This window comes from Citrus sinensis, chromosome 8 (genome assembly GCF_022201045.2).
Source record: "Citrus sinensis cultivar Valencia sweet orange chromosome 8, DVS_A1.0, whole genome shotgun sequence".
In the NCBI taxonomy this organism is placed as follows: domain Eukaryota; kingdom Viridiplantae; phylum Streptophyta; class Magnoliopsida; order Sapindales; family Rutaceae; genus Citrus; species Citrus sinensis.
The window spans coordinates 27,139,386-27,158,078 of record NC_068563.1 but is presented as its reverse complement, the minus strand read 5'-3'; the positions used below and the strand labels follow the sequence as shown (position 1 = coordinate 27,158,078).

Below are 18,693 nucleotides of genomic sequence, written 5' to 3'. Positions count from 1 at the left end.
ACATTGATAGATATATAATAATAATAAAAAAAAGTTCCAGATATTCTTCGTAAAAGCTCGGTACAAAAGTTTCCTCTGTCTCCTTCATGTCACAACTTGACACATCATATATAGATTGTCTTCTTTTTATTACTGTTGATTATAGTCCTATAGATAATTGATTAGTTAACTAACTCGATCAATATTGGATAAGCTTGTTCTCCTCTTCAATTTTTCTAATACAAAACTTGTACCGTGAAGAATTCGGAAAATGAGTATTAGCCTATTGTTTGGTGAAAGTAAATCAATTTTTTTGATGTTTCAGAATAAGTTTAAACAGTGTTAATATTAATATGTTATTGATAATATTATTATTAGACCCCTTTCTTCATGTTAGACAAAATTTAAATGTTTTGAAACTATAAATTAAATAAAATGACTTATATACCCTTAATTACTGAATTATTTTAATTTAAATTATAAAATAATATTTAAAAATACATCCAACTATGTTATCCCAGGAGTAACGTACCTCAAATTTTATCATTTAATACAACAAATATTAGATGCAAGCAAATGGCTATTTTTTAAAATATTGAAATTTTTGCATAATAGAAGACTACTTTTTCTAATGGTTATAGAGTCCATAGTTAGATTTTAAATACTCCTTTTAATTCCTCCTCATCTCTAATGGCTTTAATCCTCAAAACCTTTATATGATCAGGAAAAGAAAAGTTACCATCACAAACTATTTTATTCAACATCGTAACAAAACAGTCTATATCATGTTTTTAAAATTATCTCTTAGAAACCTAACCACAAAAAAAAATGTTTATATTTTAACGGATATTGATGATTTTCATGATATGGTGAGGTTTGAGATTGAGAACCAAGTCATTCAGTTTTGGGTAAGTTAAGCAATAGTCGTATTGAGTTGAAATAACCTATAAAGTAGACAAGTTGCTTCTGTTACATTTTCTATTTAACATGTGAACTTGGTTAGCTTGTACATGTATAGGCTATGTGTCTATTTTATAGTCTTGAAATCTTTTAAACTCAACTCCAACCATACTTTTACTATATGGCATAAGAGATAACCTCAAGGTAACTTAGTGTTAGCCTTTAAAAATTTATAGTAGAAAACAATTGTTTTGGAAAAAATGAAAAAATAAATCAATCTCAATTTTTATCTTCTTTTTCTTTTTCTTCCATTTTGAGATTCGGTTAACAGTAATATTTTGAAATTCTAAAATTTTCCTATCAAACAAACACAACATACACAAAATCCAAAATGATACATTGGATTTGATCCATTGTGCGCCATGACACTAGGATGCACAAGGTATTCTACATTCTACCTTAGCAGCATTACGCTCAAGTTTCATGCACTATATTATTGATGTACATCTCGTCATGATCGCATTGATCATAATTTTATTGGTCATTACAATCTCTTATTGGAAAATTTTCTTCTTTCTGTGCAAGCCAGTGATGGAGGTGTTGAAACTCGTGCTTTGGGATGAAAAATACAGATGAGAAACCATAATTGGAGTTGAATAAGATTACAAGGCTTGGATGTTTTTCATTTTTTTGCTATACCAGTTTATCGTCATGATGATAGACATCATAGTGTTTGGAATGCTTTAGTAGCATCTCTCATTCATGCACCAGTCATCAACGCAAGCACATAACTCACTTCTTACTTAATTTTCCCTTATGAATGAAAGTAAACAAAAATTAAGAACGTAAGTTTCTTGAACATTCAAATTAGGTTGATATATGTATTATTTGTCTCTTTGATAAGAAAACTTCACATCTTTTACCTTTATAAAAAATTAACATTGTGAGTGATCCAAATCCAACCGTAAACAGCATAAAAGATATTAAGCCAAACTCTTGCTAGTATAGAGACCACTACTGCTGCCCTCAGCAAGCCATTTCATTCATCGATTGAGAGCACACTACAAGAAAAAAAGGATACGGCAACGATTTAAATACGTTGTTAATTACATACAACAACGAGGACCTGCACGTTGTTGATGTTGATGTTGTTGAATGTCCATGACCTTTGACAACGGACAATTCACGTAGCAAAATGCAACCTTGCCTGTGGTCATTTGTCATGTAACCACGCTCTATTTTCGTAGCTGATGTCTCACGTTTCAACACTTTTCACCACAAACTTTTTGATGTTGTCATTTTCTATACAACAACAATACATGCTCGTTGTTATTTGTAACATTTAACAACAACAGCGTACTCGTTGCTGTTTTTAACATTTAACAACAATACATGCTCGTTGTTGTTTCTAACATTTGACAACAATGAATGCTTGTTGCTAGTTGTAATATTTAAGACAATTAAACATTACCTATTGTTAATTTGCAAGTTGTTAAATGCACCTTTTTTTTCTTATTTCATACATTAGTTTTATCACTGTATACTTTTGTCCTACACAAACATATGCACAGTAATAACACATTTCCAAAATATAATTTCATTAAAAATGTATTCAAGCATAAAGTTAATACATTTGAAGTATCATTATCACAATAGTTTCTAAAATCTTAAATACATATAAAACAACAAAATGAGATATGAACAACCAAAACATAAGTTAAAACATCTTTGAGTGATCTTTAAAAAAAAAAGTTTCTTTAAAGCTCAATACCCCCAAGGAAACCTCCAGCAAAACAAAATTAATTCCTGCACAACAAAGTTCAAGGAAAAGAAAATAAGTAGCATTTTATAAAAACATAAATTAACTCTATATGTGTGTGTATGTGTGTGCATGTGTACATATATATTTGTTGATCGATAAAATATCATAGCAAGATGAATCACAACTATTACTTTGTCTAAATTAATTTGATGCAACTCCTAGGCCAAGCAACAGTACTCCCCAAAGCTTCATTGATTGTTCGAGCTTCATCAGTCATCTTGTACAATTCAACATCTTCCTTACCAAGAGTAATTGACTCCACCCAAACTTTCCAACAATCCCTACCAAGAGGCACGTGATGGACTCTTGCCTTAGGATCAGTTGATGCAACCTTCCCCTCAGCCACAACCTCAACTGGATCATCTGAGTACCAATGCAATAGTTGACAGCTTGCATTTTCTAGCTCAAGATTTTCATGCATTGTACCACTTCCTTGTTGTGACTACAAGTATAAAAAATAAACTAAAATAAAATAGCAAAACTTATCACAAACTACAGAAGTGGGATATGGTAGGAACAAAAGAAACTTACTCGAGGAGTGCATTCATGAGTGCTCATCACATCATCAGGTCTACCAAGATTCTGTAAAATTAAAAGTAACTATATTGAAGTGAAAGTAAAATAAAAATGATTTTATATTACCTAATATTGTTGATGCATATATACTTTATCTTATTTTTTTTAGTTTAAAAAAAATAAAAATAGTAAATGATTTACCTGTTTTAACATAAAAGCAGTCATTTGTTCAAACTTTTGTTCAAGTATCTCCACTCTTTGAGATTGAGTATGCAACTGGCTTTCAAGTTCTCTCACTTTTTGAGTAGATCGATTATGCAAATTCTCCGCAGTAGGAGTAACCCCAAATCCACGTGCCCGAACTCGTCCACGTTTTTCAGAACCATAAGCTTTTGCAACAGCATCATTTCTTATGTCTATGTTCTCATTCGGATTATTATCTATTTCTTGATACTCTACAACCTTTTCCTAAAGCATAAATTATTTATATATTAGTTACATGGAAAAATAAAAGTCACAGAAGTAATAAATATATGATTTGGTTTCAAGAGTTGCGAACCATTCTTCTTCCAACTGCTTCATTAGCAGGCTCACCGTTCCTTTTACGATGTCCCTCAAGCCAAACATCTACCCTTGTTATTTTTGTTGGATCTGAACATTTCTTTTTCTACAATAAAAAGAATAGAAATTGTAAATTATAGCAAAATCAATAAAAATACAGCAAAATTATTTTTCGTATCTTACCATATTATGCTCTGTACGAGCATAGCCTCTTCGACCCATTGTATGTACCTCTTCTTGTTCATTTCGCATATTTCGAAACTTCTTGCTTATTTCCTATCATGTAAAAATAAAGTCTTGTATTGATATGAATTTATCTTAACATAAATAATAGATATAATTACTTACTTCAAACTCTGGAGACAATCTATGTTTCACAAAAGCTTCCCAATCTTCATCAAATATAACATTTTTCGGCCGAATAAGAGCAAGGGCACGTGACCTATTCGCTTTCTTGTTCGCTTCCTTAATCTTTGTTGTTATCTCTGATTTGTATTGTCTCCATCGATCTCCTAGATTTCGAAGTGCTAAGTGCTTTTGGGATTCATTTACAATAAATCTTTGCTGTAAAATAAAGAAGCATCTTAGTAGTTAAAACAATAAATTATTATTAATATGAATACAAAATATACCTTAATTAATGACCAAAGATCTTCTTTAGTTTTTGAAGGAACTAGACGCCAATCTTTGATCACAATAGGCACATGCTCTCTTGCTGCAACTCCAGCAAAAGTGGCGTACTTCTCTGAATTAACTCCCACTGGTTGACTTCTTTCATTGAATTCAACAAGTAAGGGAGTATGATCTCGAATCACTGCCAGTGTAGTAGGGCCTCTTTTTCGTTTGCCATTGTTAGTGCTAGGTGTAGATGTTTCGACATTCTCACGACTGTTAATTGTTAGCCTTACATTTTCTTCTCGAGTGGCAGCAACAAAGAGCGCTTGCTGTTGTTTTTTGGCTCTTTTTTCAGCTTTTTTAGATGACTGTATAATGAAAACTTTATATTTAGGTAATATTGTGAAATACAGTATGAATAAAATAATTAATGTATTAAAATAAGTAACGAATTCACTTACCTCTGCACCTGTCATCTTCTCCCACTGTTAATGCTTGCTACAAAATACAAGAAAACAATTATATATCTTATGATAATAGTAAGCATAGATTAAACAAAAAAAAAAAAACTGCAGTACACATATTATATGAACAATACTTTAAGTAAAACCAAAATATTACAGCTGTACGAGTTGACAAATCAATATCACATAAAATCATTATAAGAAAGAAATAGAATAACATAGCACTTAAAAAAAAAAAGTTACACATCACAAATTATATCATCAACATCAGTTCTTTTATTTGGTGCATCCTCATTGTCATCTTGTATTTCAAGTTCTCCCACTTCAATTGACATAGGTGGCTCATTATCACTTTCATCATATAATTGTAAATCTTGAAATCCTCGTGATGGTGCTTTCAAAACAACATACCAATTTGAAGAATTTGTTTCCCTAGAATAAAATACTTGATTAGCTTGCGATGCTAAAATAAATGGGTCTTTTTCAAATTGGCTTTGCCCCTCATGAAGGTTAACCAAGATGAAACCATCATCATCTCTGACACCATTTACAATATTTGCCCAATCACATCTAAAAATGGGGAGTTGAAAAGTATGGTAATCAAGAACTATAATCTCTCTCAAAACCCCATAGTAAGTGACTTTTCCAATCACTTGTGTATTGTCTTTTGCACTAGCTCTACAAATTGTAGTTGCTTCGAGTGAAACACCACTATTTTGTCTTGACTTCTCTGCATCCTTCGTGTGAAATCGAAGGCCGTTTATTACAAATCCAGAATATGACATTGATTGTACTCTTGGTCCACGTGAAAGCCATTTCAAAATATTTGACACATTAATGTGATTCTCCATAACCTTAATCTGTTAAAACAATAAGAATTGATAGAATAAGTTAAATAATTATATAAAATATTATGTTCTAAAATAATTTAAAATAAATATTTGATAACCTTTTCATGCAACCAGACATTAAATGTTTCCACATGTTTCTTTTGTAGCAATTTTTCATTCTTTTCAAATCGTCTATCTGAACCTTTTAATTCTTCCAAGTGCTCTCTGAAAATAAAGATAAAAATATTAAACTTAACTATTAAATATTAATTCAAAATGTTCGTAATAGATATGACTAAAAACCTTACTCTATATAAGGCTGGACTTCCGAACTGTTGAATAGGATACAACGATGGGCAATCTTTAACATCTCATCTGAAAGAGTTATTAATTTACCTCCTGATATTGGACGCCCTTCTAATAAAAATTTGTTCTCAAATTCCTCATTGCGTCCATGTTTGGATCCTATTTGAGCAGCCTTTTTTACATACTTGCCACAAAACATTGCATACTCTTCAGCAAGGTACCGTTCAGCTATGCACCCTTCAGCTCGTGCACGATTTCTAACATATCCTTTTAGGATCTTCATATGCCTAGGACAAAAAGTAGCTAGATTAATGATTTATAATTAATTCTATTTTAATGATAATACACTGTAAAGTTAAATAGTTACCTTTCAATAGGATACATCCAACGATATTGTACAGGTCCACATAGACGAGCTTCGCGTCCAAGATGAATTGTTAAATGAACCATAATATCAAAGAATGACGGTGGAAAGAATCTCTCCAACATACATAGGGTCTCAACCACTTCTTCCTCTAGCTTTTCTAATCTATTTCTATCCAAAACTCTACTACATAATTCTTTGAAAAAGGCACACAAACGAAGAATTGCTTTTCTTGGACCTTTTGGTAAAATTCCTCTCAAAGCTACAGGTAAAAGTTGTTGTATTAAAATATGGCAATCATTAGACTTTAGGCCAGTTATCTTGTGCTCTTTCACTGAAATACAGTTGGTAATGTTTGAACCATAACCATCAGGTAACTTTATATCAGCAAGCCGCTTGCAAAAAAGTTCTTTTTCTTCCTTAGAAAGTGTATGTGAAGCAGCTGGTAAGCAATAAAAATTCTCCTCTTTTTTAGGATGTAAATCCTTCCTAATGTCCAAGTGTATAAGGTCTAAGCGAGAATTAAGGCCATCTTTAGACTTACCTTTCATGTTCAAAAGCGTACCAATTATGCTATCACAAATGTTCTTTTCAATATGCATTACATCCAAGTTGTGACGCAAAACCAAGTCCTGCAAAAATTAAAAAGTAAAGTTTGTTAAGATTTTAAATTTTAATCAAGAAAGTAAAGCACCAAAAATTTATCACAGAACATATTTAATGACAGCTCACCTTCCAGTATGGCAATTCAAAAAATATCGATTTCTTTTTCCATAATTGAGATTCATTTGTGCTCCTTTTTCTTTTTTTGCTCCTCTTTCCCCAATCATTTACAATATCTTTAACTTCTTTATATATATCTTCACCAGTGAACAATTTAGGTTTACCTTTTTCTTCAACATGCCCATTGAACCATTTGCACTTGTTTCGAAAACTATGTTTACGAGGAAGAAACCGTCTATGACCCATGTACACATGTTTCCTACTATGTGGTAACCACTTTGAATATGTGTTTGTACGACATACAGGACATGCCAACTTTCCTTTTGTAGACCATCCTGATGTGTTTGCATAAGCTGGAAAATCATTGATCGTCCACATCAAGATTGCTTTCAAATTAAATGTTGATTTCTCCACAGCATCATACATCCTAACTCCATTTACCCACAACTCATTTAAATCTTCTACAAGTGGTGCCAAGTAAACATCTATGTCATTACCGGGCTGTTTTGGCCCAGGGATTAATAAAGTCAACATTAAGTTTTCCTTGGACATGCACAACCATGGAGCCAAGTTGTACATAGATAAAATGACAGGCCAACAACTATAACTCGTGCTAAGATCTTGAAAAGGATTGAAACCATCAGTAGCAAGACCAAATCTGATATTTCGAGGATCTAATGCAAACGATGGCCATTTTCTATTTATGGTCTCCCATGCAAGAGAATCAACTGGATGTCTCATCTTACCATCTTGGCTTTTATGACTTTGGTGCCATCTCAGTTGTTTTGCCAATTCTGTGATCCCAAACATCCTCTTAAGTCTTGGTATTATTGGAAAATAGCGCAAGACTTTTGCAGGTATGCCTTGATGAATTTTATTAGTTCGTTCATCAACTTTCCAGCGAGAGGAACCACATTTAAGACATGTATTTGCATGTTCCAAGTCTTTTCTAAATAGACAGCAATCATTTATACAAGCATGTATCTTCTCGTACCCAAGTTCAAATGCCTTCAACAATTTTTTTGTTGAATAAAAAGAATCTGGAAGTGTATTTTCTGGTGGTAACATATCACAAAATATTTGAAGCATCTCATTAAAACTACTGTCAGATAACCCGTGGGTAACTTTATGCTTGAATAACACTACAGTTGCTGACATTTTAGAGTAGTTTGTACAGCCTGGGTACAATGGAGTCTCAGCATCTCTAACTAAATTTTGAAGTTCCTCTCTTTCTACATATGTATTCTCTGTAGCATTTGCTTCTTGAAAGCATGCTTGATCTTTATACATCCCATAAGTTTCTGTCATTTCAAAATCTATGTATTGATTTGATGTGTATGTATTCCCCTCACCCCTGTATTGCATTGTTGCAGTAGAACTCTCCCCATGAAGGACCCAATTTGTATAAGTCGGATCCATGCCCTTAATAACCAAGTGCTCGTAGACTATATCAAAATGATGGCGTTGTAAATTCTTACAATATCTACAGGGACATACTATAACATCTAAGTTTCCCAAACAAGCACGTGCATTATTGACAAAGTTACGTACTCCCAACCTATAATCCTCTGTGTGTCTACAATAAAGATTTTACCGAACTGGAAAGTTAATTGAATTTCACTAATTTCGTACAAACAAACTGTTTTTTTTTTAAGAGGAAAAATGAAAAATAATATTTAGAAATAAGGCAAAATAATACCTTGATAGGTGAACCCACCCTTTATCCATTTTCGAGCAACTATTAAAACCTGTTTACATGAGCAAATAGTAAGTTGAAATATAAAAAGTTACATAACAATATATTCAAGACAAGAACAAAGTTACACATGACTCTTTCTATTTTATTTTCATAAGACTTTGTATAATTGTTATTTTTTAAATTCAATATCTTCTATATTATTTACTAGTTTAAATGTCAATACAAAAGTAAATAAGAAAAAAATTTATTTATTTTGTAAGAAGAAAACAGACGAATAGTGTATTATTACTATTATTATTTTTTATAAACAAACAATTATCTAAGAGTAAAAGAGACATCTTTTACTAAGAGTAAAACTAACGATACCCATTATTGACAAAGAGTAAAAGAGACACCTTTTCATGTTATTTTACTTGCAAAAAAACAATAAAGAATGAAATATATATAAACCTTTTCAATTTCAAGGATGTTGTCTTCTTTGTTCTGGACCACAATCAAAAGCTTCTTCTTCTTGGGACCACAACGTATACACCTGGAATTTTAGATAAAAAAATCAAAGAGTAACTCAATTTAAGTTCCAATAGAGAGAATGTGTGTTAAACAAAAGAAGACCCAAACCTTATTTCTTCTTGACAGTCACGAAGGGGAAGGAATAATTGAGGGATTTTCACCAAGAGGAAGAAGACAAGTAAAGAGAAAGATAATGCTGGAAAGTGAGAAAGTGAGAAAGTGAAAAAGTGAGATCAGGTAACTTTACCAAGTGCTAACGTTTTGTCTTATTAGTAATTAAGATATTATTTTTTATTAATTGATAATGTAGAGTTTTTTTATTTGTGCCCTTTTTTTTTTGGGCTGACAAAAGTGATTTTCATTAGTTAAAAATAATAAATAGATTTGAATGTATTTATGTCATTTTTTATTTAAAAAAATTATTTGTGGTAAAAAATTTTTTTTTCATTTTATACAAAAATAAATTAATGATTTAATAGGATAGATTCAATAATTATATGAATAACCACCTATTATTTAAAATTGGTTGGTTACTTTTTTATTACTAGTTTTTTTAATTTGAAAAGGCTTTATTATTACTATAGAGAAATTATAAATATAAACATTTTTCACCTATGGCAAATTATGTCATGGTTGAAAACAATTGACAACAAACTAAAAAATGTTGTGCTACATTCTCGATAGCAACGTGCCTTTTAGAATGTTGTCGAAAATGAATTTTTTAACAACATGCTTATATTGTACGTTGTTATTTGTCTTACCAAAACCGCCACAATCAGAAAACTGTTGTAATAATGTTTTTCACAACGCGCCTTAAAGCATGTTGTTGAAAGTAAACTTTAAGCAATTTTTAACAACGCACGATCTTAAAATGTTGTTAAACATCATATTTTACAACACGCGTAGCATGCATGTTGCTGAATTCCTGTTGCTATATCTCTTTTTTCTTGTAGTGGCACCATCGATGTTAAAAGTTTTTGATAGTCAATCCCATGTGCACAACCAGACAACATCCCTGTCTTCGTGACCAATGGCCGACAATGATACCGTTAGGAAAATTGATGGGTGAGGCATATACAAACCTAAAGTGAAATTAAGAAATATTAAAATAATAGAATCACACAAGAACACCATAATTTACGTGGTGTGACTTTTAGCTTACGCCCACTGACGAAGACAGAAAAAAATTATTTTACTAGTAATATGAAACATATAAGTATTGTGGTATTTTGTCAAACTACCCGAAACTCCATTATACCCAATACTCTCAATCACTAAACTCTAAAGAGCTTTTATAATTTAAGCTCTCAAAATTCTCTGCTTTCTAAACACAAGAAATGTTTCTTACAAAATGGGATGCATATGCTCTTTTTTTGCACTCTAATTTATAGGAAAAATAATGGCAAACAAATCAACAATTACAACCCAAAAATTCAAACATTATGGCACCACCAGTCAAGCACTGAATTCAGTGCTTGAAATGTCAAAGTCAAGTACTGAATTAAGTGCTGAATTTAACATTCTCTTACTTGAAGATTTGATTGAGAATCAATCGATCTCTACACCATCCCTTTTTGTTTTATCATTATTATATTGCTTACGTCTCTTTAAGGCCACAAGAGGATTTACTCTATATAAACTTATCAGTATTGATTGGTTGGGTTAAAACATTTACTAGGTTTTCCTTACTATAGATTTTCTACAAATCTACTCTAATCTACTCTTCTATTTTCCACTATTAAACAAAGTGGTATTATATCCCTATGTGCTATGTCCTGAAATGAAAAGTTGGATTTCTTGCAATATGTAAGGCACCCTGACTATTATAAAACATTAAAAATTTCTCTTATTTTTGCCCCAACTCCTTCAAAAACCTTTGTATCCAATTAGCTTCCTTGCAAGCTTATGTAGCTGCTATGTATTCTGCTTCTATCGTAGATAAATCTACAACAGTCTGCAGTTTTGAAACCCAACTTACAATTGTTTTTGCAAGTGTAAATACATAGCCAGTAGTTTATTTCAATTTATCAAAGTCTACTACAAAATCTGAATCCACATAGCCCTTGACAGTAAACTCTGATCCTTTATAACATAATGCAATATTTTATTTAAGGTTTCTTTGATGTATCTCAGAATCCTCTTCACAATTTTTCAAAGCTCTCCATTAGGATTCGTCATGTACCAATTAATTGCTCCCACTGCTTGTGTAATGTTTGTTTTGTTACATATCACAATAAACATTAAACTTTCCACTACTAATGTATACGGTGCTCGAGACATCTCCTTCTTTTTTACTTCATTACTATGACAAATACTTAAGAATAACTTAATATTAACAGGAAGTGAGGTAGAAATTGACTTACAATCTAGCATGTTGAAACACTATAGGGTTTTCTTCAAATAATTCTTCTGAGAAAGCCAAATCTTTCTAATATTTATGTTTCAATGAATCTGCATCCCTAAAATCTTCTTTGCCTATCCTAAGTCCTTTATTTCAAACTTCCTAGCCAATTATGTCGTTAATTCTTGAACTCTATCTTTGTTAGGGCCTACTACTATCATGTTATTTACATACAACAACAAAATAATAAAATTATTATCTTCAAGCCTCTTGTAATATGCACAATGGTCTTAACTGAGTCTTTTGTATCAAAGATTCATGATGAAGGAATTAAATCTCTTATACCAATACTTCGACACCTGTTTAAGGCCTTATAGAGATTTGTTCAATCTACAAACCAAGTTCTTCTTGCTTGTTTAAGCAAAACCTTCTAATTGGAGCATATAAATTTATTCTTTAGGTTGTTTATGAAAAAACATAACTTTTACATCTAACTGTTCTACATGTAGGTCAAATGTAGCACACATAACTAAGACTATTCTGACTGTCATGAGTTGGTACCACCAGAGAAAATATCACATTGAAATCAATACATTTTTTCTGAGCATATCATTTCACTACCAATCTTGCGTGATACTGTTTTGCTTGGTCATTACCATTATGTTTAATCTTGTAAACCCACTTGTTACCAATTATTTTTCTTCCTTATTGTAGTGGTACAATTTCTCATATTTTATTCTTGCGTAAAGTTTCAATTTCTTCCTGCATTACTGTCATCCACAAAGCGACATCTGTGCTATTTAAAATTTCATAGAAAATTGATGGTTCTCCATTGTCTATTAGAAGACTATACACAACATTGATCTTTGTAATATACTCCAAGTGCCACATTAGCGGTCATCTTTCATGAGTTGATTGATTTTGGAGCCTTAAACTCGATTGGTTTTTATTCTTCGTGCTCTAATGTTGTTTCAGAAGAATTTGCATCTTCATTTTTAGATTATTTTTTACATATACTAGTACAATATTTTATTTTTTTTACAATTGTCATCCCTATCTCTCTTTTGCAGTTGATCTTCTACAAGAATAACATCTATACTAATGACAATCTTGTAGGTAGTGGGATCCCACATATGATATCTCTTCACTTTATCAACATACTCCAAGAAATTCTATCTCTTGGATTTTGAATCCAGGTTTGTTCTTTCTTGGACATTGTACATTACGTACACATGACATGTAAATATATATAGATGAGAGTAATCAATTGGTTTTTTTGTTCACATCTCTCCTGGCATCTTCAACTTAATTGCTATAGACGACGACCAATTTACTACATAACATGTGATTTTGCCTGCTTCTACTAAAAAAGAATTGGGTAGACCAACAGTCTTCAATATAACTCTTATTCTTTCTGTAAAACTTCTATTCATCTGTTCTGCCACTCCATTCTAATGTGGAGTGTATGTCATCGTGAACTATCTATGAATACTCTTACTTACAGAAAGTAAAAAAACTCATCGTCTATATACTCTCAATTATTATACATCCTCAAACACTTGATTTTTTTCCAAATTCAAGTTTTACTACACTTTGTATTCCTTGAACACTGAATATATATATATATATATATATATATATATATATATATATATATATATATATATGTATTGGATACATCTAACATCTTTTAGAATAATCATCAACGAAAGTCTCTAAGTACTTTGCACATCCTAGGGACATATCTGACGATTTCTAAACATGAGAATGAACCAAGTCTAGAATATATTTATTTATGGTGCCATATATGTTGAACTTTAATCTATGTTGCTTACTTGTAACACAATGCTCGCAAAACATAAAATTCAATGATTTGAACCCCAAAAGCAACTTGCGCTCAGAGAGAGTCTTTAAACCTTATTATAACATGTGGCCAAGTTTATGATGCCACATTGTCACTGACTCTTCTCCAGTTGATGTAACACACCCATCAAACTTCCTATAGCATTTTCCTTTTAAGCATGAACAGATTAGTACCGATACAAGCACGACTCTAACAACCTTTACTATCTCATTTTTCATATAAGTTTTGCACCCAATATTATCTATTTGTTTTAAAGACAATAGATTTTGTTTCAGGTCTTTAACATGTCGTACCTCTTGAATAGTATATATTATACCATCAAACATCTTTATTTTGATTGTACCAATACCAGCAATCTTTAAGGCATGATTATCACCTTTATATATAAATCCTCCTGAGATAGGTTCATATTTGTGAAATAAATTTCTCTGAGGTCATGTGCTAAGTAGTTCTTGAGTTTATAAGCCAGACATTAGATAATCATTTTCTACCTATTGAAACCATTACTGCCTCGAAGACGTCACCATCATATAAGGTATTTACTACACACTCCTGAGCATTTGATGACTCGAGATCTTTACCTTTATTCTCTTTTGGTTACTCAAATAATTTTTCTTGACGTGCCCTATCTTACTACATTTATAACATTTAATTTTCTCCTTTCTTTTTTACTTTGATTTATCATGATTATGATTCCCCTTGAGGCCATGTTTCGTTGATCTTCCTCTAATCATCGTCAGCGCTTCTGCTCACTGCATCAAAGACAAAGTACTACATGAGGATATTGTTCATCAGATTGATGATGAGTTAATCATACGAATCAAGTAAATTCTAAAGTAAAAACTTTGCACATTCAGTTTCCTCTATTTTATAACCCAATAATGTAAGTTGTAGAAATAAAAATTTTAGAGTGTTGATATGGTTGGTTCCCGATGTGGTTTCCGCCGTTCGAAGAGTATACAATCTCCTCTTCAAGAAGATCTTATTGTTCAACAACTTGGCCTTGTATAGTTTTTTTAGAGCATCTCAAATACCCTTTGTTGTCTTTTTTTTTTGCCACACTAGATAACACCTCATTCGCAAGTGCCAAGTGTAGATCAGTAATTGTATTGTCGTCCTTCTCATTTTACTCATCACTAGTGATTCCAGTCAGTTTTTCCCCAATTGCTTCTAAACAATTATTTTTTCTCAAAATTGCTAGCATCTTCATTTTGTACAATGAGAAATTACTCCTATTGAACTTCTCAATTTCGAACTTTACTGTCATTTTGTTGATAAATACCGTACACAAGCTAGTGTACCACCTTAAATAGTTACGAGTGTTTGTATATGTGAAAATACACACATCATGAAAGTTCTCTGAAAAGACTAGAGAGGTCATAATAGTCTCACTTAAAACCTGGACTCTTTAGGCTCTTATCGCCTTTATGACATAACTTTCCTAAACATGTATAAAACCATACAATTACTCCGTTCACACTATTATTCCTTACTTTGCACTGCAAAATTCTTGGAGGATGCTCCTACTGTTTCATGTGAACACTACTGTATACATGAACAGTACCGTATACGTGAACAGTACGTCCGACTCTAAAAACACAACCAGTTGCTTTGATACCACTATTAGGAAATTGATGGGTGAAGCAGACATAAAAGTAAAGTGAAATTGAGAAATATTAAGACAACAAAATCACATAAGGACACCAAAATTTACATGGTTAAGCTTTTAACCTACGGTCACAAGCGAAGATTGAAGAAAAATATTTTACTAGTGATGTGAAGCATCCAAATATTTTAGTATTTTATCTCACTACCCGAAACCCTAATACTCTCACTCACTAAACTCTCAAAAGCTTTTATAATTTAAGCTTTCAAAATTCTTTGCTCTCAAAATAAAGGAAATGTTTCTCACAAAATGGGATGAATTTGCTCTTCTTCTACACTCCAAATTATAGGCAAAATAATGGCCAAAAAATCAATAATTACAACCTAAAAATTCAAGCACTACGACACAGCAGCGAAGCAACAAATTCGGTGCTTGATGTTGAGATTATGGGGCCCCAACAATTCTTATGTGCGCTTGTGGGTGTAACATCCTTCTGTGTAATTCCATTGAGGTGGCAATAAAGTTACCGAGGGCGTAACTGTCCGGTCCGTTGGCACAATTACAAATGTGTGCAGCCCCTCATGTCCATCCACCGCTTAATGTGGGGTTATGTGCTTCCATTGTATAAGGAAATAAAGTTGCACCTTGACTATCAGCTGAAGCTTTTAGCCCAATGGTAAGTGCTTGATCCTAACACTTGAAATGTCAAAGTCAAGCATCAAATTTGGTGCTGGCTTTAACAGATACTGCGAGATCTAAATTTACGTACGTTTATGCCATAAATTTGCCATCTTTTACTGAGAATTTAATTCCATGCATTCCTTCTTTTTGAACCTGAATTTCAATTTTAGCTAATCATTTAATCTTTTCACATATAAAATGGTTGAAACTTTACATGTATTTGATTTTGAATTTTTGATATGCAAACGATTTTCGAGCTCTTCAATTGGCAGCTCATAAAGCGTTTATATTAGATTACGACTATAGTTCAATTTGTGAATTTATGGAGATAAAGATTTGTATGGACAAAGACGCTCTTCTTTTTTTCCCCTTTTTTGCTCTCTGTATTTAATGAATGATTAAAATTGAGTCTTATATTTATTTTTTACTTTACTTACAATGAAGCTAGTTTTTAAACTAAAAATGGAAGTAAGAAGAGGCCAAGAAAAAAAAAAAGGAGAGAACCCTAGTGCAATTTATATGGCTTGGAGCCTTGGATTTAGGATTTCTTTTGACAAGTTTGGGATTTTTCTTATTTTTCTTAAATTTTGTATTTCATTTATAATTTTGATATTTCTTTAATGATAGAAAGATGAAAATACCTTTTCGGGAGCTAAAATAGAAGGGTATAATAACAAATTGAAAACGGGTAAAATCAAGCCAAAGGTAATTGTAGTTAACACCGTTATAATGATAAGGGAATTTGGACTTATTTTAAAATATTAAAAAAATTTACTTACTTTCACAAAATAACAGGGGGTTATACTCAATCAACAACAGCTACTTCAATGGACGGATACTGGATTACCATGTGAATGCATTGATATTCTCCTATAAAAGCAACCCATTAATTTTCTGGAGTGACTATGTTTTCTCCTAGCGTCGAAAATACGTCACATGACCTGATGATCCTTGGAAACTCATCAATTAATCGTTGAGGTGATCAGCTGTGCATGAGTTTATTACATTCTTTCAAAAAGTATATCTCAATCACAATGGTGATTAATTATATGAACAAGAGAAAAAATAAGCATTGCAGTCAAATGTCTACCGAGCATCCACGGCAAATGTAAATTTCTAAGAAACTGCCGTGGTGAGACTATCTATGGTAGACTCTTGACTCTTGAATTACATATGGAGAGAATTTTGGCGATAAGAATATAGCATGTGTTAGGGAAAATATAGATTGATGAGGGTGAGAGTCTCAATTATCTAACATGGTTCTATAAATTCATGTATATCTTCTCACAATTTTCTATCGGACCTCTCAGCTTAACTTGTTAATCAACATGGGAAAACCTTTAGTTTCCTTGGCTTCTCTCTCCCTCTTAACCTTCTTTTGCACGATCTCCCTTCCATTATACTCAAATGCAATTTCCCAATGCAACGGCCCTTGCGGAACCCTCGACGACTGCGACGGTCAGCTCATTTGCATCAACGGCAAGTGCAACGATGACCCAGATGTAGGCACACACATATGCAAAGGAGGAGAAGGAGGAGGCGGTGGAAATTGTCAGCCCTCGGGCACGTTAACATGCCAAGGAAACTCATACCCCACATACAAATGCTCTCCTCCGGTTACATCATCTACTCAAGCTAGACTAACGAACAATGATTTTAGCGAAGGCGGTGATGGGGGAGGTCCATCAGAGTGTGATGGGCAGTACCACGACAACTCGAAACCAATTGCGGCGCTGTCGACTGGGTGGTATAGTGGAGGGTCAAGATGTGGGAAGATGATAAGGATTACGGCTAACAACGGGAGGAGTGTGTTGGCACAGGTGGTGGATGAATGTGACTCCATGCGGGGTTGCGACGAGGAGCATGCAGGTCAGCCACCTTGTGACAATAATATTGTTGATGGATCTGATGCTGTGTGGAGCGCTTTGGGTCTCGACAAGGAAATTGGGATTGTTGACGTTACTTGGTCCATGTCCTAATCAATAATTTATAACTATAAAAGGGTTAATATGCATGCATAAATAAAGATCAATTCGATCCATGTCTTTCTATGAATTCTTAGCAGCTTCGTCTTTCAGACTGTACGCGCACTCCTAACTAGGGGTGATGACTTTACCTATTTTAATAAGACTGTGTAATATGTGTTCTGTCGTTTATGGGATAAAAAGGGTTTTGCTCAAATAGCTCTCTTTCTTTTCTTTCTTTTTATTTTTTTATTTTCTGCTCATTATTATGAATAATGATACTTGCCCCCCCCCCCCCCCAAATAGTTCTCTCTCTCTCTCGCCGTTGTACTTGGAAATTGCTACCGTCATGGACAAATGACGCCATGACGGACCACTTTCATGGACCAAAAACCCATGTCACCAGCGACAGCAAGCGTACTCCAAATCTTTCCATTGCTTCTTCGAATTCAGTTCTCATTATTGGGGAGGGTTTCTCTTTTCGGATACGCTATCGGTTATCTGACACCGGGTAATTTGGTGCAATTTGTATTGGAGACCGTCGGTGGTAACAGCGTGTGGATGGAACTTAGTTTTGGGCCTGGCTAAAACATTGGGTTTCTCGTACAGGTCGTAGAAACTGGGCCTTATAATATATAGCCCATACAGTTGTGTTGGATCACATTACATAAATTATGTTAAAATTTAACGTGTATAATAACATCTCCATCTATGTATTTGGAAAAAAAAACAAAAAAAAAGGTCTCCATTATGAATTTTGATTTTGGCTGCATGCACTTCCCGATATCATTTCTTTTCTTGTTGGTTTCTTGAGTTATCATATCTCATGTCATGAGTGAAGTCACAAATCATTTGAATTGAACGACGTGCATACATACGATGCGACTTTCTCTGGATAAGGATATGCATGCCACCAAATAGACCAAACCGCAATATCAAGTCGGCACA

General features: G+C 32.9%; 2 protein-coding genes across 2 annotated transcripts; one reads left to right on the top strand and one right to left on the bottom strand.

Moving 5' to 3' along the window:
• Positions 1–5,096: 5,096 nt before the first annotated feature.
• Positions 5,097–8,499, bottom strand: LOC127899420 (uncharacterized). The gene is made up of 5 exons (XM_052432805.1): positions 7,090–8,499; positions 6,361–6,989; positions 6,179–6,280; positions 5,807–5,912; positions 5,097–5,717 (listed from the first exon to the last, which is right to left on the bottom strand). Exons 1-5 carry the CDS (start codon positions 8,497–8,499, stop codon positions 5,097–5,099), a joined length of 2,868 nt encoding a protein of 955 aa, XP_052288765.1.
• Positions 8,500–16,967: 8,468 nt separating this feature from the next.
• LOC102617423 (kiwellin) lies at positions 16,968–17,976 on the top strand. The gene has a single exon (XM_006487993.4). It carries the CDS (start codon positions 17,110–17,112, stop codon positions 17,758–17,760), a length of 651 nt encoding a protein of 216 aa, XP_006488056.1. The 5' UTR covers positions 16,968–17,109; the 3' UTR covers positions 17,761–17,976.
• Positions 17,977–18,693: the final 717 nt, after the last annotated feature.

Bases quoted from the DNA above. Each gene is read 5' to 3' on its own strand.
- LOC127899420 (XM_052432805.1), bottom strand. From the start codon at position 8,499: ATGGATCCGACTTATACAAATTGGGTCCTTCATGGGGAGAGTTCTACT. The intron at 6,990-7,089 runs GTGAGCTGTCAT...TAATTTTTGCAG, and splicing joins TTGAATTGCCATACTGGAAG to GACTTGGTTTTGCGTCACAA. The intron at 6,281-6,360 runs GTAACTATTTAA...TTTTTGTCCTAG, and splicing joins TGGATGTATCCTATTGAAAG to GCATATGAAGATCCTAAAAG.
- LOC102617423 (XM_006487993.4), top strand. From the start codon at position 17,110: ATGGGAAAACCTTTAGTTTCCTTGGCTTCTCTCTCCCTCTTAACCTTC.